At 44.8% G+C, this 26,873-nt stretch overlaps 2 protein-coding genes across 3 annotated transcripts; one reads left to right on the plus strand and one right to left on the minus strand.

The window, feature by feature from the left end:
- The first annotated feature begins 5,627 nt into the window (after positions 1-5,627).
- Positions 5,628-13,670, plus strand: lyl1 (LYL1 basic helix-loop-helix family member). Of its 2 annotated transcripts, none has more exons than XM_070553738.1 (3): positions 5,628-6,544; positions 12,531-12,628; positions 12,977-13,670. In XM_070553738.1, exons 1-3 carry the CDS (start codon positions 5,784-5,786, stop codon positions 13,498-13,500), a joined length of 1,383 nt encoding a protein of 460 aa, XP_070409839.1. In that variant the 5' UTR covers positions 5,628-5,783; the 3' UTR covers positions 13,501-13,670. The 2 variants fall into 2 exon arrangements, with proteins under 2 accessions (XP_070409839.1, XP_070409840.1); XM_070553739.1 differs by having other exon boundaries at positions 12,980-13,670.
- A 3,307-nt stretch (positions 13,671-16,977) lies between these two features.
- On the minus strand, positions 16,978-25,378 carry LOC107382236 (GTPase IMAP family member 8). The gene is made up of 8 exons (XM_015954296.3): positions 25,252-25,378; positions 23,937-24,256; positions 23,733-23,843; positions 23,469-23,591; positions 19,540-19,903; positions 19,328-19,387; positions 18,895-19,211; positions 16,978-18,746 (listed from the first exon to the last, which is right to left on the minus strand). The coding sequence occupies exons 2-8, from the start codon at positions 24,252-24,254 to the stop codon at positions 17,310-17,312; spliced, it is 2,730 nt and encodes a 909-aa protein (XP_015809782.3). The 5' UTR covers positions 24,255-24,256; positions 25,252-25,378; the 3' UTR covers positions 16,978-17,309.
- Between the last annotated feature and the right edge of the window lie 1,495 nt (positions 25,379-26,873).

A 26,873-nucleotide genomic window follows, 5' to 3' on the forward strand; every position in this document is an offset into this window, starting at 1 on the left:
TGTAATTAATTAACAAATACTCAATCATTACCTGAAATGTACCACGTTAGTACTGGGTAAATACTTGGTACTCAGGGGACAGTAAAGAGCCTGTTAATTAATGCGCTGTGGGCACAACTTTGAGTGAAAACCAGGAAGTGTTTAGTGTGTGAGAGCTGCTGCAGGAATGCTGTTTACTTCCAAAGGTGGTCTGCAGGGTTTACACATCACCACGCTTGGCAAACTTAGAACCTCTGCACAGGTAGAACCCAAATTCAGCATTGGTAGTTGTGCGTTTTCTCTAGCAAGGGTCATGGCCTCCACTAATTCTGGTTCATGTTTTCAACAACGAAGCCACGCTGAGGCATGTGAACCTCATGTTGTGGATTCACCACCAGGAAGTTCTAACATGGACCTTAATAGAGATGTCTGGTGCATTCTGGAAATACATTTCACAATTTAGTCGGACGATCGCCACAAACAATCAGCTCTGCAGGGTGATGAGATTCACACATTTAACATTAAGCTGCTGCAGCTCACACACACACACACACACACACACACACACACACACACACACACACACACACACACACACACACACACACACACACACACACACACACACACACACACATTTCACTTGAAGTCTCCCCCATCGATTCTCCTATTTTAAGGCAGCGAGGGGGAGGGCGCTGCAGCGCCGCTCTCAGATTAAAACAATCCTCTCTTGATTTCTTCCTCACTCAGGGGGAAAGCGGAAGCGGTCTGTTATCGTTTGTTTCTATTATTATTCCCTATTTACAGTTTGAGCGCTCAGGCTGGCCCTTTATGAGAAAGTCCACAGTTCATCTTGTGTTCGTTCCAGAGAGGAGAAATCCTTTAAAGGAAGAAAGGAAACCGCTTGGGGACTAATCGGTAGCTTCTGAAATGCAATTAATTAGAAACTTTGTGGTGAAAGTTTTGTTTGGCGTTGCTGATGGGGTTGCGTTTGCTCCTGCCTTCAGGTCCTGGGGGGGGGGGGGGGGGGGGGGGGGGAATTCTGTCAACTTTATGTTCCTGTGGCACAAGAACATCCAGCTGCCTGCAGATGGTCTTCAAGCCTTTACCACAGGGGTGTCAAATATGCGGCCCACGGGCCGGATTCGGCCCGCAAGCGGATTAAATCCGGCCCGCAAGATGGTTTATTTTCAAACTTTACAATGTAGAGTGAAAATAAACTTATCTTTGTGAGCAAGTTTTCTCTGTAATGAGTATAAATAAAACAAAGCTGCACTCAAGGCTCACACAAGAACTTGAATCACATCCTGAAGTTGGCCGCCACTCAGGATGTGACTTCTGATGTTGATGTGCCGGTGAAAGCTAAAAGATGTAAAAGTAAAGTGAGTCAAATATACTTTAAGTGCTGCATGAAACTGATCTAGCCATGTGATCTTTAAGCTCTTTGAATCACTAAGGAATGTTTTTTTATTTTCATTTATTGATTTTTAATGTTTTTCAAATTTTCAAGTACACCTCAGGTGTTGTACTTGTACTATTTTGGATACACTGTCCTCAGGCTCCAGCCTTGTTTTATATGGATTGTATTAAAACAAAGGAAACAATCTGAAGTTGTTTTTAATTTACCGGTCCGGCCCACTTGGGACTAGATTTCCCTGAATGCGGCCCCTGAGCTAAAATGAGTTTGACACCCCTGCTCTACCATATTTTCATCCAAATGTATTTCCAACAAACACAACACACATTATAATGAAAGCATTTACCAATTCGAAGTACTACGTTTTTAAGTTCTGTGTTGAACTTCCAGGTAAGTCACATCAGAAACATTAAACTCAACTGTAGAAGATTGATTTGTCTTTATCTGAAGATTGCTCCGCAAGGCAACGGGACAAGGTGATCCCCGAGGATTTTCGGTGTCCCTCGAGGAGCTCTTTATGTGTTACAGGCAAATTCACGATGCATCTGCGAGCTCAACGGTGCCGCTGCGCAACGTCTTCCTCTCCCTGTGGGTGTGATCAGCCAGAACCACAGCTGTCAGACGCACCGCAGCGTGACGACCTGTTCGCTGTCTGCATCAGTCATCCCAGAATCAGACGGAATCCGATTGTTTGTTGTGATAACAAAGGTGAGAAAAATCACAAAATAACAATGATGGTGACAGATTTATTGCTTTGCAAACCTGGTTGTTTTCCCAGGACCTCAAAGGTCAGGTAACTGTAAAGGCCCTATACTGTTTGTGTAAGGAGGAAATGCCTGAACAGGGGCTGGAGGTGAAAGACGCTCTGACCCTGAGGGTGGCGCACACACACACACACACACACATGCACGCACGCACGCATACACACACACATTCTGACTGGAACGAGTCGGCACTGAGAACGGCTCATAGACTGTCTGTAGGAAGGAAGTTCAGAGCTCTTGGAGAGGAAAGTACTGCACCACTGCACAAGACGACGGCTTGTGCAGTGGTCATTAGTGACACAGCTGTGAGTTCTGGTGTCAAAACCATGAAGCAAGCATCAACGTGAACCGGAATAGAGGAGGTTGGCTTTCATCGGCGTCGTGCTTTTATTTTTTCTTTAATATTCTGCGTTCAGATGCTCGTTAATCCAGTAGCTTTAAAAAGCAAAGTCCTCTTTAAACTTTGATTTTCTTCACATTTGAGAGGTGGAAACAATCAAATTCATGTAAATCATAAATGGGTTACGAGTGTGCTGATTATCCTTCTGAACCGGTCCAGGATGTGTTTTGGGGGCATTTTACCTGAACTGAGTCAAATGAAGCTATAACAGTAGCTAATGGGGCAGCAGTAGCTCAGGTGGTAGAGCGGGTTGCCTCATGATCGGAGGGTCATGGGCTCGATTCCAGCTCCCGCCAGGGGTATCGTGCTGTTGTGTCCTTGTGCAAGGCACTTCACCCAACTTGCCAGTGTTAGTGGTGGTCAGAGGGTCCGACGGCGCCAAATGGCAGCCTCGCCTCTGTCAGACCTCCCCAGGGTGGCTGTGGCTACAAGTAGCTTACCATCACTAGCAGTGTGTGAATGTGAGAGTGTGTGAAAGCGTCTTTGGGGATCTAGAAAAGCGCTATATAAGTTCAATGCATTATTATTATTATTAATGGTGTCCTGTTTGGTTTTTGTGTACATATTTCCGTGTGTGTGTGTGTGTGTGTGGATGCTACATGGTCTGTTATGCTCATTGTGATGTTAGTGTAGTGGCACAAGATTGCCTGGAAAACGTCCAGCATTCCCTTCAAAGTCTGGGACTGACCAACTTGGTGCCATGTTTGTGTGTGCATCCGTGCAGGCGTCAACCTGCCAGTGTGTGTGTGTGTGTGTGTGTGTGTGTTGATGGGGATGTAGAGAAGGGGTGGTAGTGAGTCCTTATCTAAAGACCACAGGCAGCTTTGAGGCTCTTATCAGCAGCCACCACATTGTATGAGCACATCCTCTTGTCCAGCAGGGAGCGGAAAACTCCCCCCACCCCCCACCCCACTCTCCCACCTCTCATTTGCCAGAACCAGGACTCTGGCATCCACCTCGATCATTGTGTCTTCTTGGCAAAGACGGGTGATGGGGACAGACGGGGCGGTGAAAGACGGAGAGGTGAAGATGACATAGGGACAGGGAGGGAAGACCCATCTACTTGTGTCTTCATCCAGAAGAGAAACTTCAACACAGGAAGACAAACACGTTTATTTTCACAGATATGGACACAATTTAACTCTGAATCTTTTTCAAAATGCATTTCTGGATTTTTAAAGTAATTTAAGGATTCTTCTGATTGTTGTCAGACACTTTGGCTCCAGTTGTGACCTCAGAGACACTGACGTGATCACATGAAGTGACCAGGAGGAGGAGGAGGAGGAACACAGCGCTGAGAGCTGCGCAGAAACAACATGTGGTTCACGGATCGCTTCAACGCCGACGGATTTATCAGATGAAACATGCCGGATACAATCATCAGGCACTTGTAAGTACTCCCAGTACTTTAGTTTGCTGCTCTTCAGAGGTTTTGTGCAGCTTTAAGGTACTTTTGATTTAACGGGTTTAAACTGTTGCACCGTATGGTGTATGCAGCATTCACAGAGACCTTTAAGGAAATATAATAATGAGAATAAAAATGTGAGAAGATCAGGTTAATAAATCGTTTTTGCCGAAGGGAAAATCAGGATTTAGTCGGAAACCATTTCAGTTATAAATGAATGTGTTGCGCCTCAAATGCTGTGAATAGTTAATGAAATATACAAAATTAAACCATTAAATATAAATGAATTTTATTGAACAAATACAAACTAAATTCCATCCATCCATTTTCACCCGCTTATCTGGAGTCGGGTCGCGGGGGCCGTAGCCTGAGGCGAGAGGCCCAGACTTCCCTCTCCCCAGCCACTTGGGCCAGCTCCTCCGGGGGAATCCCAAGGCGTTCCCTGGCCAGGTGAGAGACATAGTCCCTCCACCGTGTTCTAGGTCTCCCTTTAGGTCTCCTCCCGGTTGGACGTGCCCGGGAAAACCTCACCAGGGAGGCGTCCAGGAAACATCCTGACCAGATGCTCGAGCCACCTCAACTGGCTCCTCTCGATGTGGAGGAGCAGCGGGTCTACTCCGAGCCCCTCCCGAATGAACGATTTTCTCACCCTATCTCTAAGGGAGAGCCCAGCCACTCTTCTAAATTAAAATGCATAAACAACAAAAACAAAATATTCTAGAAAATAAAGTCACAGTAAATAATTTCTGGTTGAATTACAACAATAACATGATAAAATGTGTATAAACGTTTTTTCTTCTTCTTAAAAACAGCCAAAAAATTACATAAACCTGCCTTTGTGCTTTTTTCACTAACATTTCCACTACATAAAATGTAGATTTTACACCGATCACAAGCCGCTGTGAGCGTCGTCTCTAGACATCAGTGAGAAAGGAGGAACTGTTCAAAGTAAAGTCATGACAAGCCAAAAAGAACAAAACAGGAACAACTGCGATTGCAAAACCCGAGAGAGTAAACGCTTTGCATTGCTCAGTGGAAAAATAAAATACAATAAAAGTAGAGGCGTGAATTTCTCACTGCCAGTCCGATCAGTGGTGAGGTGGTTATTTTTTACTGTGCTCTAATTTTAAATTATATGAAAAACCCTCAAAGGAATAGCTTTGTGTTTGAGAAAAGGCTGAAACGCTTTCAGGCACAATTTATTTTAATTTCATTTTTTTACAATTTTCTGTTGAAAAGAACGATTTTGTGATTCGAGAGTTTTTTTTAATCTTTCTTTGGTTCAACAGGCTCTTTGAATCCAGTCCAGTCATCACGGATCTGAAGGGCTTTTAGCCCTGCAAGAACTTTGAGTCACATCCTCAGGGCGCGTGCGCGCGCGCACACACACACACACACGGACTCAGGAGCTGTCACCAGGGGCTCATTCAGAACTAAAGGCCAGCACTCAGGATGATCTGTAGGAAAACACAGACATCCAAACCGAACCTGGACTGAAGCACGACGGAGACGTCTGAGTGGACAGCTCAGAACAAAACCTTCCGTTTAAAAGCTGACGACACTTGAATTGTCAGCAAAGCGAGGACACCAGGTGTCCTCTGAGGACACCTGAAACAACAATGTAGTTTTGGTCTTGAGTGGGACGTAAAAACGGACACAAATCTGTCTTAAGAACAGCTGATGGATTTAAGATGATCAAAGTTTCACGATAGAAGGAAGAGCTGAGTGCAGGAAGAGATGTCACTTGTGTGGTGGACATGAGATCTTCAGTTTAAAGCAGGGGACAATGTTAAACAGCTGTTCACTAAAATCACCATCATGATGGAGAAGCTGAAGCACTCTGCTCCACTCGCTTCACCACCTGACCTTCCTCGCCCCACCTCCTCATCCTCCTCGTCCTCTCCTGCTTCCTCACCCTCCTGTGCATCCACACGGCAGCACAGTCCTCCTCAAAACCTGGCCTCGGCATCCTCGGACGATAAGAAAAGCTCTCATCCCACTGATGAAACGAGGAAAACGCAGCAGACAAACATGACCAGTTCAGCTCAGCCTCCCATCATCCTCACAACGGTGGTAACCAGTCACCAAGCTGGTCCAGCTGATGCACCTGATCCTGTCATCGTGGAGACTGAGCAGGAGGAGGAGGAGGAGGTGGAGGGACTCCGAGAATTAAAATTCCCCTCCAGCTGTGCTCCTCGGACAGATGGATCACCAGGTCTTTCCTCTCCACCTCCACTCCTCCCTGCGCCAGCCAAGACTTCCCCATGCCCTCTGCCACCTCCAGCCTCTGCCGCAGCTGCCCCTCTATCGTCATCTTCTTCACCTCTTCCTCCTTACATTCCGGTCATCAGCCTCGGTCACAGCAAGCCTCATTTGCCACTCACCTCCACCCCTCTGACCGCCCTCCACCCAATTCCTAACCTCATCCACGGAGCCTTGGGGGAGATCCGGCGCAGCCAGCCGAGCTCTCTCTCCGTGGTCGGAGCAGGAGCTGCAGGATTACCTGAAGGTCCATCAGCTGCTTCCTCCGGGCTCCTATTGGCTCAGCAGTACCTGCCCGCACACCCCTTCCTCACCAGGTGAGACTGATTGTGTCGAGTGTTTGTGAAAATAAATGTCCACATCTCCACTAGGAGGTTGGTTTCCTGCACGATAACTCTTCATCCCGTTCAAAAGTTTTTATTTGAATGATTTTAAAGTTTTTTTAATTGAACTTTGAACTTTCTATGTTTGCTAACAGAAGAGAGGAAAATCTCAGGAGGTTAAAACTTTGTGATAAAATGGAGTAAAAATAAATAATCAAATACAGTCAGGCCACTTTAGCTCTCCTGTTTCAGACGGCTCTGATTCAGCAAACGACAGGAAGCCATTCTACAAACCCTAACCCTTCCAGTCCCGGCTTGCTTTAAAACACTCAGAGCTGAAGCACAACTAAAGACGCGAAACCTCAAAGTTACCTAGAGAAACATGAAACTGTCAGAAGGTGTCCCCGAGAGGAGGCGGAGCTAACTCTGGGTCTCTTCCTGAACTCTGAGTGGTTGAGAGGGAAAATCTGAATTTTACGTTCAGATTTCGGTTTTCTCAGACCATCTTCATCATCATCGGTGGCGTGCTGATGCCTTATATCACCATGGCAACTACTGGAGCAGAAAGTCAGCTCTCCTGCATTCCTTTCCCAGTTTCTCCACTAATCCAGATGTGGCGAGACCTCTCGTGAGCATTTAAAGGGTCCGGTGGGATCCAATGAAAACTGTGCGCTGTTGTGACTTTAGCTTGCCTTTCTCTATTTCTAGGTGAATCCGGCTGCAGCAGGCCCTCGGTTCAGAGTAGTCTTTGTTATTTCTTTGCTTTTTGCCATGTGGACCCAAGGGATGAACCATCCCGTCCTGGAGGGGTCACCCGATAGGACAGCTGGAGGGTAAAGACGTACATTCATAAGAAACAAAAGGTTTGATGGCAGCACAGTGAGGCTGAGTTAAAATAAAATTTTCTGAGTCAGTATTAATGCAACGTTTAGCGTCACCGCTAGTCGTACAGAAAAGGTGAAAAGTAGCAACGTTGGGCTGAGTTATGAAAATATCCCTCAGATGTAATGTTCCTGATGAATACAGTTACAGTAAATAACTGTTAAATCATTAATATTCCAAACAGAATCCTGTTGTTTTGATAACTTTGATGAATTAATGTGCAGACTATAACAGGATCATTAAAACCAGATTATCTGTGTTAGGATTAGCATTGTGTGATGATGAATGAGTGAATAATGGAAAAAACATGGAATGAGAGGATAATCCTGGAAGTCATCGATTGGATTGTTTAAATGAGACAGCCAGGTGAGCAGGGGCTGGTAGATGCTCTGGGTGTCTGAAAGAAGTGAGGAGCCTGTTACCGTGGCGATAAGCTCACCTGCCTCTTTCTCTGAAACACAAAACTCAAAGTGTCCCTCAAATCGTAGTGAACTTCGGCCGTTTTCACCCTCCGGACTGCCAGTCGACCTAAACACCAACCACAACTTTAACTTCCTGAAATCTTAGATGTGTCAAAGCCGAAGCCAAGTTTCTGTTTCTCCTGCTCTCATTTACTCAACACAGACCGGCGAAGGTGTGTTGAGGGCAAAATATCACGGAGAACTTTCGTTTCAACACAATGCATTCTCTCTTTCTTACTGAATCAAACTGAGGAGCTCCAGGATGTTGGGACTTCCTCTTTGTCCTCATTAAAACAGAATCAACCTGCCGTCTTCATCAAAGCCGCCCCGATCGTTCTTTTATTTTCCGTTCCACGGAGAACTATTTTTAAACACAGGATGTAATGAAAAGCATCCCCTTGTGTAGAGGAGCAGAACATTTTAAAGCAGATTCATTCATGGCGTCCCCATCTGTTATGGAGGTCTTTGAACAAAACCGTGTTCTTTCTTCTCCTGAGCTGAGACAGCAGAGAGGTCTGACACACACACACACACACACACACACACACACACACACACACACACACACACACACACACACACACACACACACACACACACACACACACACAGTCTCCTGTAACATTTGTTTGCAGAGAATTAGGAATCATTGGCGGTTCGAGACAGTGGTGCCCCAGAAGAGTTTCATTTGGGTGGCCAGATGGGACCAGTGACATTTTTAGGACAGCGCAACAAATTGGTTCTTATGGTAGCTCTGGGAGCGTTTGGCCAGAAACGTATATTTATGTTTTTTAAATGATAATTTATTTATTTACAGGTGAAACTGCAAACATGGAAACATGGTACAAAGTCCATTTATGTCAGTAATCCAGCTTGGACTGAGAGACCATCTAAAGCAGGGGTGTCAAACTCATTTTAGCTCAGGGGCCACATTGAGGGAAATCTAGTCCCAAGTGGGCCGGACCGGTAAATAAAAAAAAAAACTTCAGATTGTTTTCTTTGTTTTAATACAATCAATATAAAACAAGGCTGGAGCCTGAGGACAGTGTGGTACAAGTACAACACCTGAAGTGTACTTGAAAATTTGAAAAAAAAAAAATCAATAAATGAAAAAACATTCCTTAGTGATTTAAAGAGCTTACAGATCACATGGCAAGATCAGTTTCATGCAGCACTTAAAGTATATTTGACTCATTTTACTTTACATCTTTTAGCTTTCACCAGCACATCAACATCAGAAGTCACATCCTGAGTGGCGGCCAACTTCAGGATGTGATTCAAGTTCTTGTGTGAGCCTTGAGCGCAGCTTTGTTTTATTTATACTCATTACAGAGAACTTGCTCACAAAGATAAGTTTTTTTTCACTCTACATTGTAAAGTATGAAAATAAAGTTTACACAACCATCTCGCGGGCCAGATTTAACCTGCTTGCAGACCGGATCCGGCCCGCGGGCCGCATGTTTGACACCCCTGATCTAAAGGCTCAGAAACCATTTGCAGGTGTTCTGGATTCAATAGCTGATTAGAATGAAACACTTTGAGTCTGGAATAGTGAACTTTTTCACAATATTCTTATTGTCTGAGACTCTGAATGTGGGGTTTTCATCAGCTGTAAGCCAACATCGTCACAATTATAACAATAAAGGCTTAAAACATCTGGCTTTGTTTTCCACCCGGTTCTCCACCTCGGCGCATCTCTGTCTGATCGCGGCTTCTGTCTGCTGCGCGGGCTGCCGGCTTGTGGAGCTCTGGGATGGAAACCTTTCCACCCGGTTCTCCCCAGCGTCAGCTCTGCACATCTCAGATCGCAGCGGCGCTTGTCTGCTGTGCGGCTGCCGGCTTGTGGAGGTCTCGGAGACCTCTGTGTTCCACCCGGTTTTACCCAGCGGTCAGCCCGGCGTATCTCTGACTCAGAAGCTCTGGTGTTGTGCACAGTTAACTCCGGTTGTAGCTAGGTTGCTACCTCGGTTAGCTTAGCTCCCACCTCCTCATTAGCTTTGGGTTAGCTTCAGGTTAGCTTGTAGCTAGTTCGATCGGGTGTCGTCAGTTGATCCCTGCCTTACAGCCCCACCCTCAGCTCCGCCTCTCTTCCCTTTTATGGAATTGTCTGGGCTTGACGGAACCTGTGACACGGTCAAAATGGCGGTGGTGGCCACCTCCCATTTTAGTACAAAAACTTATTATTGGAGCCTATGGAAACCCATTGTCCATATATGTATGTCGATGCTGGGGACCCATGATGCGGAAGTGACTTAGGCTCCCTATCACCCCCTGTGGCCAGAATATCGCACTTGCAACATCACAGTTGCCGGTCTGGTCTGTTGGGACTTAGAAAAAACTGAGCTGACTTACCTGGCACTGCTGTCTGGCTTCAGCACATTTCCTGCATGTTTAAGTTCATGAACCCAGCTGATTTGTTTAATTTAGTTCTAGACACTTAGGAACACTAAGAGACATTTCAGCTGTTAGATTAAGGTGTTAGACAAACGCACAACGAGAAGATTTTGGTAAAGGTTTTGGTTTTACCTTCACAAATGGACACTAGGGGGTACTAAAAACAAGCAGAACTGCCTAGTGTCCCTTTAAAGACGGAGGTCTTCCCTCAGGAGGGGGGCAGACATTTTCAGGGAATGGCCATGGCCCCCCTTGGCCACTCCCCGGGGGGCACCACTGGCTCTAGACCAGGGACGAAATTTTGATTTCAGAAGTGGGGGGGACACAGCAGGCTTGTGCGGATTTGGGGTGGGGGGTGTTATGTAAAGACCCCTTGACACGTCACGTGCCCATCTCAATAATTTTTCCATCCTCTATATATATATATATATCAAAGTTAAAAAATGTACAACTCTATTATTATTTTTATTTATTATCATTATTGAAGTGCAGTTTTGGCTGTTGACAATGGATAGGCCATTGTATTTATTGTTTTGGGTCTTTTTTATTGTTTTTGGTGCAACATTTTCTAACAGGGAGTGAGATTATTTTTTTATTCAATTTTTGTTTGTTATTTTTATTCATTTAGAAGTTCTGGTTCTGGACATTTCAATGTTAAATGAAGGTTTATTTGTTGCATTTTAAAGGGTGTACTTGCATTATTATGATATATTAACATTATATTAGTGGTTATTTTGGTCTAGATAATGTTGACAATGATATCGCTTATCATCAACAATTTGTTGGACAAAATATCGTCCAGCAAAATTTGTTACATTCCCAGGCCTAGTCAAAAGTATAAAAATTATTTATACATAAACGGTCCTCCTGAGATCTGGCCGTTATTTCATTTGCTGTGTTAGAGGACATGCTGAACTAATGTTTTACACATGATCATCACCCTAACATTTGAGTGTATAAAAACATATTAAATATGTTTTTCCCCTTAAAAGTGTTTAAACAGTTGTTGCATTTCAACACACAAAAAATAAATGGAAAAAATAAGATAAATCTAATGAAAAGTGTACATCTTTGACATTAAGCTTAAAAAAATCTGTTGACGATGATGATACTGTTCATTTTTCAGAGCTTTTTAATGTGAAAATATACATTGCAATAGATAAGTTTACAATAAAGTTAAATGATAAAAGTTTTGAAGTTACACTTCTACTACTACTAGTAATAATAATTATGATGATAATAGTAATAATAAAAAAAAATAATTATTATAATAATACGAATAAATTGTGTCTGAGGAGTCAGTTATGTGGAGGAGATGAGTTTGTAAAAGTTAGTTTTGAGTATGTTTGTGAAGGAGGAGGTGAGTCTGAGCTTAATGCAGGGGTGTCACATGTTCCAACTTACGTTTAGACTTTGAAAGAAGTCTCTTATATCCACTTTTCGTTTTCTTGACATGCTGCCGCCTGGCTGTGCATAACTACCAAACACTCACAAATGAACACTTATTCAAATGTTATGTAATGGAAGCTGAGCTGAGCTCTGATATTACACAGCGTCTAGTTGACGATGTGACTCAGTACCGGTGTTCCCTAGCGGCTCCAAACTAGCAAAACAACGTGAGCACGTTCTGACTGTTTACAACTTGAGTGACAGCAGCAACAGCCAATAATACGTTAGCAAGTATCAGCAGAGCCAATAGATTAGCTTTTGGGCGGGTCTAATAGTAAACCGGTTTCCGTTTCGGTCCTAGTGCTCAACCAAATCCATTTAATGGAGCGTTTTTGGACGGAAAAAAGTGCAGGGGACCAAAACTGCCTTTTGAAAAAGTGGGGGGGGACATGTCCCACCCGTCCCCCCCCAAAATTACGTCCCAGCTCTAGACCAACATTAAAGGGGGGCAGCTGGGAACAGCTGCTGTCGGATGCACAGAACTCCACAAATTTGATATTTTACATCCAGTGCACAATCACAGCACACATCATAGCGATGCAGTTGCAGTTGCTTTAGCTACAACAACTTTTGAACACATTTTAAAATGCAACAATTTTGCAAAACTGACTGATCTCTTGTCCGTCCCAGTGACAACATGAAAGTATTTATTTCAGCATCTCTTTTGAAGTTAACATGCATGCGTTCACCGGCATTTGTTCCACATCTCTCCTCAGGGTTTACTCCAAATATCCCTCCTGACTTTTGGTGAAAGTGTTAATTTTTACCATGTCATTCTGGTTTCTAATCTCCAGCTCCTACCTGGGACCCTCAGGAGGAAGCTACAGCGTCATCAACAGCAGCCGCATCAAGAGGAGGCCGTCGTCACATTTTGAGATGGAGATCAGTGAAGGTGAGTTTATATTGATTTTGCTGTTTGTTTCTGCAGCACGAGTGAACACTACAAGAAATATTTCTGAAAATGATTGTTTTATTGTCACATTTGAATTGAATAAGAAGCTGAAGAACGCAAAAACCTGTTTGGAAGAGGGAAATGGATAGGAATATCTAGTTTAGGTGACTGAAACAGAATTAAATCATAGTTCTAACTGCTGCGTTGTGCATGCACCACAAATAATGAGTGCTACACGATCCTGTAATAATGCATGTGCATGCATCAACACGGTGGTCCCACTCTGACATGATAATCCAATTGAATTTGATGGTATTCGGGTGTATTTACTCCGTTTACGTGTTTCAGCAGGTCCGCCTCAGAAACTGGCCCGGCGTGTCTTCACCAACAGCCGAGAGCGCTGGCGGCAGCAGAACGTGAACGGGGCTTTTTCTGAACTGAGGAAACTAATCCCCACACACCCGCCCGACAAGAAGCTGAGCAAGAATGAGATCCTGCGTCTGGCTGTCAAGTACATCAACTTCCTGGTCAACATGCTCAAAGACCAGGCCCAGGACAAGAGCAGGGACTCTGGGGGGGAGGACGCTGGGGACGGGAGCACCGCGGCAGGGCCGGACGGCAGCAGACAGAAGACTGTTTTTCAGTGTAACACACCACCTGCAGCATCCCGCCCCATTGCCGTGGCAACAACCCACAGAGACTCAACTGACTCTGTCATCGCTTCGGCTAATTCTCCAGCAACGTCAAGCTGCTACGGAGACACGGACAGTGAGGAGAGCTTTGGGGCTAAGACCTCTCTGGTGACCCATGGTATTATGGTAAAGGTCAAGGGTCAGATAGGGATAATGGCCGCCACAAATGATGAGCGGTGACAAAAAAAAAGACAAACAATGACCGTAGGAGATGAACGGAAGAGTCAGCTCCCAGACAGCATGAATGAGAGAGATTATGTGGTTTTCAGCTGTGTGACAATAATAAGTGTTCAACTTTACGCTTTAATAAAACATCAGAATGCGCTTTGAGGCACCGAGGCATGAAACAAGTAGCCGTTCTTTTGCTTTACATCCAAATTAGGTCACAACGATGTGTTAAACTCAGGGTCCACGGCATAAACCGTCAAACACGTGTGTAACATATCAAGAACGTTGAAATGAGAAACTTTAAATCATGCAGATTAAACCATCATCAGAGGTAAACACGGAGCCACGTGCACAAGTGAGGAGAAGCATACGTTCATATTTAACGTCCGTTTGTTGAGAAGCGGGCCTGAAGCTCCAACCCTGACGCGCACGAACCAGACAGCAGTGGAGCTTGCTCTTCCTCATTTAACATCCTCTTCCTGAGCTCCAAACAGCGCTCGCCATCAGCACGATTACTCAACACATCCAAATGTTTGGTGCTCACAGATCGGGGAACACTGTGGATCCTTAGAGTGGATTTGAACCTCAGGCTTGACACAACTACTAAAAAGTCAGAATTGAGAAGTTGATGGAGAGCATTAAAAATGGAAATTCTCCTTTTTAGATTTGAATATTCAAATTGTGTGTCCATTTGTTACGAACTCTTCGTGACATTTACTGATACCTACTTGGACATTTAGGACAGAGATGATTCTCATGGCTTTAACTGAAGGGTCGAATTTAAGACGCGAGAATTGTACGAGATCTGTGAAACGCCGGAGGTGTTTCTGTATGCGTTCTGTAGGTGTGGACGACCTGATGGGTTTCATGCAGACGTAACCAAAGATTTACGACAGCAACAGTTTGGGTGTGCGGTTGAGTGAGAGGAAGGTCAGGATGGATGTGGTTAGGGACGGTGGAGCGAGGTGGAGGAAAGTGAAAACCTGCGGGCTAGATGGCTCAAGAGTCCAGGAAACCGCTACAGTTAGCGCTGCCTCATTGATGGCCCACAGCTTCCTGGAGGAGGGGTGCTGGAGGTGCTCGGGTGTGTTGCAAACAACACATGGAAGAAGAGGTGGAGTGGGCGGGTTAAACAAAAAAAAAAAGCCATCAGAATGCTCTGGGAACAGTCGTGCACCCAGTTTCAGGATCACACAACAGGAAGAGCTGCTTTCACAACACTGCTGCCCACTCTGATGTGCCAAGCTGCCCCCAACACACACACACACACACACACACACACACACACACACACACACACACACACACACACACACACACACGCACACGCACACACACTTCCTGCTGCTTTTTGCTCTGACACAGCAGTAAGGATTTCATTTTAAAGAACTATTAGCAGTGTTAGTCAATGTTTTTTAAGCAGAATTTAAAGCAACACGAGTTTTTAACATGTTAAGCTATTGTTTTCAAACTGGTTTCAGTGCTTCTTGAGCCATAAACTTCAGTTACTTTATATTGTTCACCAGTCTGTCGTCCTCTGCTGACCAGAGGCTGTACTTAATCCTCTGGAGTCGGTGATATAAATAGCCGTTTTGACAAGTTTTAGTGTTCACCTTTATATCTCACTCAATATTTTATTGTTTATGCCTTGTTTGGTATCATTCTTTTGAGCACAACCTCGCCTATTTAGAGTAATGCCTTCATTTCGTCATACTGTATTAGCACACTGAACCTGAAAGTAAAAAAAAAATTAAATCAGAGTAGAAAAAATTACATATTTATTGCAGTGAAAACCACAAACATTTGTAACGAACCATTTTCAGCACTCAGACTAAAACTATAGGGTGTGGGTAAAACACAAAAAAGGTCAAATTTAGCAAACAACTGTTAAATGCAAGTTTTTTTTTTTGCATAAAAATGCCAGGCACGCCTCGGTTGTTTTTCATGTAAAATGGCTGATATGCTGAAAATGGAGTTCCACACTTTGTCTCCCTCTGCTAAATGTCCAGCAGGAGACAGGATCAGATTTAGCAAGCCACAAAATTAAATGCATATATTTACATTTACACAATATTCATATATTTACAAGAAAGGTGTCATGACCAAAAAGCCACAGTTATGTGTGCCAAGCCTCAAAATAACCCACAGGGGAACATTGGAGGCTTTACAAATCCAGTGGGTGTCCATTCTGACTTTGTCCACCTGGAGGCAGCATCGAGCACACTCCCTGAAGCAGAAAGTTTTCCCTTCCTGCACCTAGCAACTATTTACGCATCATTTGGTGATTGAGTGATCTGGTTCTTATGTCAGCCTGTAGGATGAGCTTGGTCTTGTTTTTCTTCCTGACTCCAGAGTCCTAGCTTACGGTGAAAAGCGGCGAGAGCCGACAGACAACTCCGTTAGCAGAATTTTGCTCTGCGTCTACCACAGATCGAATGTGACCTTTATCTTGGCATGAATTATTGACCTTAAATGTCTTACTTTTACTTGGAGAACCATGTTAAATCAACTTTTATTTAGTTTTAAGCCCCTTTGTCAAAACAAGCTGTAATAATGATAAGTGGTTTCCTGGTTGCGTAATAATGGGAGTAATACAACCAGCGCCGGAGTGTGGATTGACTCCAGAGGGTTAACGGTTTTGTGGTAGGAACACTAGTGGAAGGTCTACCTGCTCAATGTTAAATAGCTGTTTACTGTGCTGGTAGCTAACATGAAGGCTAGCAGCTAGCAAGAAAAAGTAGTTTTCTTCGTCAGTTGGCATCACAGCAGAGCTTGAAAGTAAAAGTAATAGTGTCTTTGGAGTAGCAGCAAAAAGCTAAAACCAGAGTGAACGTCGGAGCAGCCTACACTAGCCTGGGTGAGCTAAAGGAGGCTACAAAATCACATACTGATGGTGACCTGGCTTTGTTGCTACTGGAGTTGTAAGTCATAATACTTTTGTCCAAGTCATGTCTTTTTTAGTATCAGTTGGCTCATGTTACCATTAGCTTGTTGTTAGCTGCAGTAGAGTTGTTTACGAGAATTGTAATTCCACTCTCAACCAGTAGGAGGGGGAAGCGGGACACTTCTTTGGTGTAGGGGTTCCATTTCAGTATCTTAAGAATCCAGAGACAATAAAAACAATAATTTGTCACTAATAGTTACTAAAAGTTGGAGAAACTGACATCCTAAAGCCGTGACTGTGACAGCTGGGGTGTTCCGCCTTTCTCCTCCTGATACAGGAGGCCAAACTGGGTCACACTCACAACCTGAGGCTCAGAGATAATGTTGGTGCCTCCGCACCAGACCAAAAAAAAAATAAAAAAAAATCAAGTTCATCCGTCATCTAGACTAATCTGTTTGACACACGTCCAGTAAACCGACGAGGCTGCTTTAATAACGACAATCCCAAAAGCAAAGTCAGGGTGTAAGAGTGGAAAGCTTCTTAGAAGACTTGCGACACTAATTTATAGTGAAGTTGTGAAACACCAAGAGCAGACTAACACCCAGTGGTTTCATAAAGCCGGCCTTTAATGAGGAACAGAAACAACATTGTTTATTTTTACAAGTTTCACTCATTAAATAACCTCGACTTACATTTGGAGGAGCATACAAATAAAACTCCAGATTACTGCTAACAAATCTGCATTTTCAATATAATTTCAGAAATAAGCAGCGAGACAGGAGATGGATGATTTATACAAAGGTTTTATAAACAGATGATCCGAGTTGGGATGATTCCAGCAGCAGATTGTATTTATACATGTTTACAGAGATAGTCCGGACACCTGAGCTGAATGTGATCAAACATAAAGTCTCACTAAACCTTGGTCTCTTGTCCTTTAGTCACTTTTACAGCTCTTAGCTCCCTTCACCAGCGCGTCCGTGCGGCTTTCCACTGCCGTCTCAACATTTGTAGCCTCCTCTGGTGTGGTTCTCTTGCTGAATTTACGTCTGCCCACCTCAGCTACAGCAGAACCGGCAGCTGTCCCGACAACCCCACCAATCACCCCAGCTAAAACCACACCAAGCAACAGACCCAGAATGGCAGCCCCAATCACCACTTTGGGTGCCTGCTCAGCACTGGTGCAGATTTTCTCCCATACTGAACTATCTGTCACCATTTTGGCGCCTGTTTTTGCCCCAGAACCCATCTTGCCCCACACCGGACTCTGTGCCATCCTCTTTGCACCGGCACCAATTCCAGATCTAACCATCACTGAACCATCTGCCACCAGTTTAGCTCCAGTTTTAGCGCCAGAGCTGACAATCTCCCACACTGGGCTTGATGCCACTGCTGTAGCTCCAGAACCCACCCATGAGGAACCATCCACCACCACCTGGGGAACCCTATCTCCTACTGCTTTGGACACTTGGTCCATAGTGGCTCCCACCTTGCCCCACACAGAGCTGTCAACCACTAGCTTCTGGACATTCTGGGCACCAGTGCCAACTGTTCCCCATATGGGACTATTTTTCATCGTCTTTGCTCCCTCTCCAACCCAGACCGAGCCATCGGCCAACAGCTGAGGAAGTGTCTTGGCGGTCAACTCCATTTTCTCCATGACAGAACGGAGCAGAGAAGGAGACAAGGAGGAAGACCTGACAGGAGGGAGGCTCTCGATGCTCATTTTGCTCACGCTCATCTCTGCCTCGTCCCGCACTCCATCAATCTCATCTTCCCTCACGTCCTCCTCTACCAGAGGCAGAAGCTGCCTCTCTGAGTGGAACTGTCCACCGTATCCTGCTTGGATCGTCTCTGGCCTATTGCTCCTTCTTTCCCTCACAAGCTGCAGCTGCCTCTGTCTCACTTTGTCCTCAGCCTCCTGAAAAGCAGGGCAAGAATAACACTGTCCTCCAGCTGCCTTCACCATCTGCTCCACCTTCTCCAACAGCTCTGCCACAGTCTTCTTCTCCCTCCAACCTTCTCCCTTCTCCAGAATGTGAAACTTGTCTCCACATTTTTCGACAAGTTTTAACAAATCGCTCCGCTCACTGGCAATGTACTCCTCCACGTTTTCTGCTTTCCCGCTGGCCTTCAGTCGATCTGCGTACGTGAAGAGGACCAGAGTGTGCCTCTGGACCGATTCTGGGCCAAAAACCTTCTCCAGGGCCGAGACGGCCTGCAGCTCCGTCTTGGCCGACTGGTCCACGGGGACGCACAAGAGGAAGGCATGAGGGCCGGGGCTGGACAGAGCAACGCAGGAGAAGACCTGAGCTTGGACTTCATCTGGAGTCTGCTCTGAATTGAACCAATCAGGGGTGTCCACTACCGCCACCTGTAGGCGAGGAACAAACGTGAGAAGATGAGCCGAGTGACACATATTTGATCACAACAAACACAAAGACGGCAAAGAAAGAGACATTTTTGTTAATATCTTCTAGAGACGTAAATATGCTCAAAGCAGCTTTTAAATCAACACGAACCTTTTTTCCTTCAACCACCGCCTTCTTCTTCTCACACTTCTGAGTGATGGCTGTGAAGCTGTCCGAGTGGGACTCGAACACCTCCTGCCCAAGAATCAGGTTTCCTGCTGCACTTTTTCCTGATCCGGCTCGCCCGAGCAATACCAGGCGAAGCTCCGGAGAGGATGAGGGCAGAGAGGAGGAGGAGGAGGAGTATGAGGGGGTTGAAGGGGGTGATGAGGACAACAGCGAGGGAGAGGGGAAGAAGACGGGTGAATGGGGAGACGAGGGGGGAGTCTCGGGCGTCCCCTCGTCAAAGCTGTTGATCCTGTGGTAAACTGAAATCAGCAGGTACATGTCAGAGGCGACGAGGAAACTTCACCTAGATTTCATTAATAATTCTAAAGGATCGTTATGAGAGGGAGGAGTAGGATGGAAAACTCTGGAAACTTACGAGTAGAGACCATCTTTGGTGTGGATTTTTCCTCAGACATTTGTGCGAGTAGAGCTCCATCTAGAGGAAAAACGAGGAAACTCCGCTTTTTATCACCGGAGAAATCAGATGATTCAGGTTGCTGTGTAAGTTTTATCATAACTTCCTGTGTTGTTTACTCTAAACTTGATAGAAGAGGTGAGGTAAACACCGGGTTTAGAGCCTAAGTTTACCTGCATTCAGTCTGAAACTGGGTGTCCTAGTGAACTCATCTTGTGGTTCTGACTGAGTCTTCTGCTCAGGTACCGGAGCTGCATGAAGCCCATTGGACTTTATCTCCTCTAGTCTTCCTTCTATCTCATCTGGCTCTTTCCACCACCTCTCCCTCCTCTCCAGGAGGCCCATGGACTTGTCTTCTTTGTAAAGGTGGTCTGTGCTGGAAGTGCTCTGTGATGAAACTGTCTTTCTTCTCTCCTCCTTTTGAGCTTGGTAACTTTCCATCAGCTCCCGCTTTCGTTCTTTCACCCGTTTATCCAGATCCTTCTCCTGGGGTGATCTCAGGCTGTATGGTCCATTTTTCTGCACCATCTTGTCCACCTGTCAAGAAAAGAGCAAAGCTGTTGACTGAAAGAATCAAAGAAAACACATGGCCTAAACTGCCTCACTCAATGTTGTTATGATCAGTGGGCTGGAAGTGCTTGTTTACAACCAGTGCCTGACCCCTGTCCTCAATCCTCACCCCCATCAGGCAAGCATACCTCACCTTAGGGCTAAGCAGCAAATGGTTTTTCTGTCACATTCCTCTCAAGTCTTCTGCATGACGCTCACTTTTGTCTCACCTGAAGACTAAACTTACATGCTTCCTGTGTTCACAGGTTAGAGTAGGTGAAAGTGACAGAATGAGGCCAAAACACACTGGCAGAGTGTTTGTATACTATTTTAAGTCATGACCTCCATACGTTCTGCCGCGTCACTTCTGGAGAAATTTTTCCATGTTGTTCTTTTCCTAAGAATCAAAGCTTCTGGAAAAGAACATTTGTTTGCACTGACAACCTGTTTGGACATTCAGACTTCAGTAGCAGGTCTCATTTGCTTTTATAGCAGTCATGGTGCTCATCAGTCAAAGAAAGAGACATGTTCAATATATCAGTTTTTTACACTTTCTGGATGTTATAAAAAAAAATATTTTTTAAACCCTGAATAGGCCTAAACGGTCTTAGAATAGTTGTAGTTGATTCTATATTAAAAGTAGTTTTATCGCCAACTAAACAGCACAACTCCGCCACCTGCTGGCATTCTCTTTAAAATGTGAACTCTGGACAGCTTTCCCAAATCGAATGAGTATTTATGGGCGATTCCCATCTGTACCGGGTCGGCCCGGGCCGGGTAGCGTAGGTTGTTTACATATCTGGGTGGCCTGGTATTTTTCCGGGCCAACCAAGGCTCATTCTCAGCCCTCTTCTCGAGGGGGTCTGCTTCAGGCCGACCAGGGCCAACACACCCACTGCTGACAGCAAATTCACACCTTCCATTAGAGCAAGCCTCTGATTGGTGGGTAGAATCAGCCCACATGGGCTTAAGGCAAGGATGTGTGGAATCAACCGGGCCAGGCTGGGGCTACCCGGCCCGGGCCGACCCGGTACAGATGGGAATGGCCCATAAGATAAATTGTCTTGTTTTTAATTCTGACCACAAATATCGGGATTGAGATCTTCCACTATAAGCGAGAAGCCCTAACTCATCTACAATATGAAAAAATAATAAAAGAGCTACCTGATATCAGAATGGGGAAAACCCTTAAAAACGCCCCAATGTGCTGCACATCAAAGGGCAACTTTACTGAAAGCTAAACAAACCCAGGGGCGATTCTAGCATCAGAAGTTTGAGGGGGCTGAGCACTCAGCTGCCCCTACAGGCAAGATTAGTTCCAGTTTCGTACATTTTAACACAATTTCATTACCACATTTGTTAAAGAGACTCTAAGGAAGTTTGATAGTCAAAACATGTATAGACATAAATTTCTTCTTCATACATTCTCCTGCAATGCCCTGGTCCTGTAGAATGAGCCCTGGCATTTTTACTGTGATTGCCTGTTTTTCTGTAAAATCACAGAAAAAGAGAGATGCTCGGGTCGAGCAGGCTGCTTCATGCGCGTTCACGCTCAGGCATCGCCCGTAGCATTTGCTATCAGTAGCTTTAGCAGCAGAGAGAGAGGCAGTGCCAACTCAGCGATTTTGTCGCTGTTCCCAATGCCTAGTGACGAACCTAGCTACATTTCTGAGGACCCTTAGCTACTTTCTGTAGAACTTTCTTCTAGATATTTCCTGGAAATTAGCAACAAAATAGCCATTTTCGCTCTGAAACGTTCTTTGGTTTGGCGTTGTTTCATGTACATCTCCTTTAAGCCCCATGAGATGTCTAAGCTGCAGCTGTTACACACCTGCTTAGACTCCATCAAAACCTGGATGGCTGGGAGCTTTCTACAGCTGAATTAAGATAAGACTGAGATCCTCATCTGTGCCCCAGACAAGCTGGTTCCCAAAGTCAGAGACTCTCTTGGTCAGCTTTCTTATCCCACCAAACCTTCTGTCGGGAATCTTGGTGTGACCTTTGACCCAGCTCTCACCCTGGATTCCTAAGTTAGTTCTCATTTTTGCTCTTCCTTCTTCCATCTCAGGAACATTGGTAAGCTGAGTCCCATTCTGTCTCGCTCTGAACTTGAGACAGTTCTCCACACCTTCATCACCTCACGCTTAGACTACTGTAACTCTCTTTTCACGTGTCTGAGCAGAACCTCCCTGAACCGTCTACAGGTGGTTCAGAATGCCTGTGCTCGGCTTCTGACCAAGTCCTTCAAACACACCCACATCACCCCGCTTCTCCTCCAGCTTCACTGGCTGCCAGTCAACTTCAGGGTTCATTTCAAGATCCTGGTTCTGGTCTATAGGGCCTTACATGGACGAGCACCATCTACCATTGGTGATCTTCTTAGTCCCTACACCCCCAGCAGGTCCCTGAGGTCCAGTGATCAAAGCCTACTGGTCGTGCAGCACCAGGCTAAAGACCAAAGGTGACAGATCATCTGCTGCTGTGGCCCCCAGACTCTGGACCTCTCTCCCCCTGAGCCTGAGATCAGTGGACTCCTTTCAAAATGTTACTGTCAGACTGGGAAGAATTACTGAGAAAGATCAAACAGACCGTCAGAGTTGCCCAGAAAAGCTTAAACCACCAGTAAATGTCTTCAGTCTATATGAAACAGAGTTTTCGCCACCTACTCATCTGTATTACCTCCCCGGTGTCTCTGTCGTTTCCTTATATTGTTGTGGTTTGTGCTCCAGACATGCGTTAAGTCCCGCCTCCTTGCTGGATTGACAGTCACTGCTTTCTCCTCACAAACAGTTTATGTAAGATTTAAATATTAAACTGAAAACTGTCAGCAGCGCGGGACAGTGTTTCAGTTTGAGGGTAGCCTGGTCTCCCTTAACTACCGCATATCAGCCACTCAGGAAGGTGGCACATGAGGCTCAGAGCCCGACTCTGGGAAAGGCGAGCAGCATCAAACCTCGGCGAGCTGCAGAAGTGGCCGCGCTCTGGAACTATTTGATGGTTCATCTCCCCAATCCAACTCCTTAATGCAGAGTGTCAAGCAGGATGGCACTGGGTCCCATTTTTAAAGTCTTTGGTATGACCTGACCGTGGAACTGAACCCACGACCTCCCAGTCTCAGGGCAGCCACCAGGCCACCGAGTGGTTTTAGATATTAAACAGGTAATTACACGCAGGAGCAGAGGGGGCAGAAAATCCAGTCTAAGCGGTTTGTGCAGAACCTGAATGAAGACAGGCTCTTGTGTAATGATCACAAAGATAAAATCATTTAAATAATGTTGGCATGAATTCAAGACAAAGACAAATGCTTCAGCAGAACGTTTCTATGAGGAAAGACCATAATTATCACCTAAATGTTGTTATTTACTAACAGAGCAGTAAACAACAATAGAACTTCTGCACTTGGTATTTAAAGGATCATCAGTTTCCAAACAATTCATGGGTGAAGCTGGGCGTGAGCTTCACCATGTGAACTAGCAGAGCCGGGAAGCATCGCAAGCATTCCCCACAGCTGACTGGCTCAGTCAAAGTTGGGTTAACCATTTGGAGTGTTTACCTTCTGCAGCAGCTCATGGACCTGCTCTCTGTTCTTTTGCTGACGATTATTGAAGATGTGGTACCTCCCTCCACAGCACTCTATCATCTGCCTCAGGCCCGGGTGTTCTTTCTGCAGGTACTCCTGTAGAAAAGTACTTTGGTTGAAAGGAATTTGCATTTGTGATGTTAGAATTTGCTTCTTAATTGATGAGGAAATGGTCTCAGGGAAGCACTTGGTGAAACGAGCTAACAGGAGGTTCTACCAAAAGGTGGATGTGAATACCTCTCCTGTTCTCCCCATTAGATAGTCTCCACAGGTCAGCAGGACCAGGGTGTGATCCATCACCTCCTTCCCAAACATCTCCTCCAGCTCTGCGGGCACACGCCCCTCCATCTGGGAACAAAGGACCAGAATTACCACCTGGACTCTCTTCATAATTAATACTCGAGGAAAGAAGTATACCAGAAGGAGCAGAAAACATCAAACCTCTGTGAACTGGTTAACAGGCACCAGCAGCAGAACCGCATGAGGGCCCGGCGCTAACAGAGCCATCGCCTGCGCCGTCTCCTTTCTGACGCCGTCTTCCATTTTACAGCCATTCCAGTACCATCGTGGGGCCTCCACCAGGGTGACGCTCCTGCCATCACTGTAGCCCTGACGCAGCGTGCAGCTCCGCGTAGTCACGGAGGAGACGGGAGACACCTGGCCCAGGATAGTGTCACCTGAGGACGTCTTCCCACACCCGATGTTTCCCAAAAGCACCAACCTCAGGTCTGAGGTGATTTCGGTCAAGTATTCACTCATACCTGAAACAAGAGATTAGACCAGGGGTGTCAAACATGCGGCCCGCGGGCCGGATCCGGCCCGCAAGCAGGTTAAATCCGGCCCGCGAGATGGTTGTGTAAACTTTATTTTCATACTTTACAATGTAGAGTGAAAGTAAACATATCTTTGTGGGCAAGTTTTCTCTGTAATGAGTATAAATAAAACAAAGCTGCGCTCAAGGCTCACACAAGAACTTGAATCACATCCTGAAGTTGGCTGCCACTCAGGATGTGACTTCTGATATTGATGTTCTGGTGAAAGCTAAAAGATGTAAAGTGAGTCAAATATACTTTAAGTGCTGCATGAAACTGATCTAGCCATGTGATCTGTAAGCTCTGAATCACTAAGGAATGTTTTATTCATTTATTTATTTTCCTCAAATTTTCAAGTACACTTCAGGTGTTGTACTTGTACTATTTTGGATACACTGTCCTCAGGCTCCAGCCTTGTTTTATATTGATTGTATTAAAACAAAGGAAACAATCTGAAGTTGTTTTTAACTTACCGGTCCGGCCCACTTGGGACTAGATTTCCCTCAATGTGGCCCCTGAGCTAAAGTGAGTTTGACACCCCTGGATTAGACGGTCACGTAGGCACATCTCAATTTTAAAAATCATCACCGTTACTCATCAGAGCGATAACAAAAGGTTCATCTGTGTGGAGACAATCGCTTCAGTGGAACAGCACGCCGCCTCTCGATAAACACCTCGTCTATCCAGTCGAGCTACATACTGCCAAGACGTTTGTATTATATTTAGACCGATATGCAAACAACCAAACTGATCACACAAAGATGGGCTGTAAGTTCACCCTGAGACCACGCACGCCAGGGCAGAAAGGCCTGGATTAAGAGCTGACTTAATAATAAAATCGCTTCAGTGCCACAAATAGCCGGTTTGATCCTCACTCAACATCCCTTAGATGCCTTTTACTCTGAGATCACCTTGGAATTGATGCATTTTACAAACATACTTACTCGTGTGTTTGTGGTCGATGGCGCTGCCAAATCCTCTCTCCCATCCACACAGCCTCGCTCCTCGATCGCCTACTAAAACGTAGGAGCTGAGGTGAGGTTCATATCTTCATCAATCCACTCCCATTTCTGACCACACAAGCAGACAAACACCTGTAACTCTGTTTGTGTGTGTGTGGGTGTGTGTGTGTGTGTACAACAGGTTTCTCTGTCTGCAGGGAGTTGAGCATTCCACAACGGGGTGGAGAGGATGAAACTAGCCACTCGAGTGAATCACTCGCTTTTATTTACCGTATCTCCTGTAGTTTTAAAGCTGGGTGTAAATATTGTGTTGCCATATGTAGCTTGCATTCAGGGCATTTCACAGGTTTACAACATAAACAGATAATAAACCTGAGAAGCTTCAGTTTGGTGATGGTGTGTGTTAATCAGACAAAAAGTCACGGAAAAATACAGAGTTTCTGTTTGACATATTGTCTAAAACACTTGAGGTGTAATAATGGAGTTTTGGTGTTTCTTCTTTAACCTTGAAACACACAAGACAGCTGCTAGATTTATTATTTAAATTACAGAAAAATGCCAAAAAACAAACAAACAAAAAAAAAAACAACAATCGTAAACGTCGTCTAGTTATTTTAAAGACTAGAACATTTCTGAATGTTTGTGGAAATTTGATATTTTATTATACAAGTTACGAAAAATGCCTGTAATTTTTATGTATAAATAGTATAAGAAGTGTGAGAAAATAAAAAGTAAAAGATGAACATTATTGCCCGGTGACTGAAACAAATCAAACTTTGTCTTTAGCTTCCCTGCTCATATTGGGGTAATCGATGCTAGTAACACTTCCAGAATCATCATCATTTCTGTGAGTTGTGTTTATGAAGCTCCCTTATAAATGGGTAATAAGTAGTTTAGAGATATGTTAATAATTATTCTGTGACATTTAATTAGACATAATAATAAAACATTACGGGACCTGTAATTGTGGCAGATGTTCTTCACCGTAGAACTTGTTCTTTATGATTATTCTCCCGCTGACGATAACGCAGCTCGAATGGCAAGAGTGCATCACATGGTGCACCCCCAAAAACGTTACATCAAAATAGCCGGCTGGCTGTGGGAAGAGGGGTGATCACCCCAACGTCACTCCAGTATCAGGATTTTATTTATTTATTTAACATGTATTTTAGGAGGACTAACTCCATGAGATGTGTCATCTCGTTTTCACGAGGCTCCTCTTAAACAAGATAAAGAGAGCAAAGAAAAGCAACAGAAGGTAGCAAAAACCATGTGCAATCAATGAAAGCAAGAAATATGTTCTCAATCATAGTAATTAGAACACACACACACACACACACACACACGCACACACACACGCGCACACACTTGGACCAACTCGCATAGTTCACCCTACCCCCCTAGATCTCCAGTGTCACTTTACAGCAAAGCACAAAGAAAGCCCTGTGTACATTGTTGTACAAATAAACACCATAAACACTAACAAAATGTTCAAAACAAATTTGTATACTAACAAAAACGATAATAGTAATAAATTAATGCATTTACAACAGCTAGTACTCTGATTATAGGTTAGAATTGCCTTTCGGAAAGTATAAAAAGAA

This window comes from Nothobranchius furzeri, chromosome 7 (assembly GCF_043380555.1).
Source record: "Nothobranchius furzeri strain GRZ-AD chromosome 7, NfurGRZ-RIMD1, whole genome shotgun sequence".
NCBI lineage: Eukaryota > Metazoa > Chordata > Actinopteri > Cyprinodontiformes > Nothobranchiidae > Nothobranchius > Nothobranchius furzeri.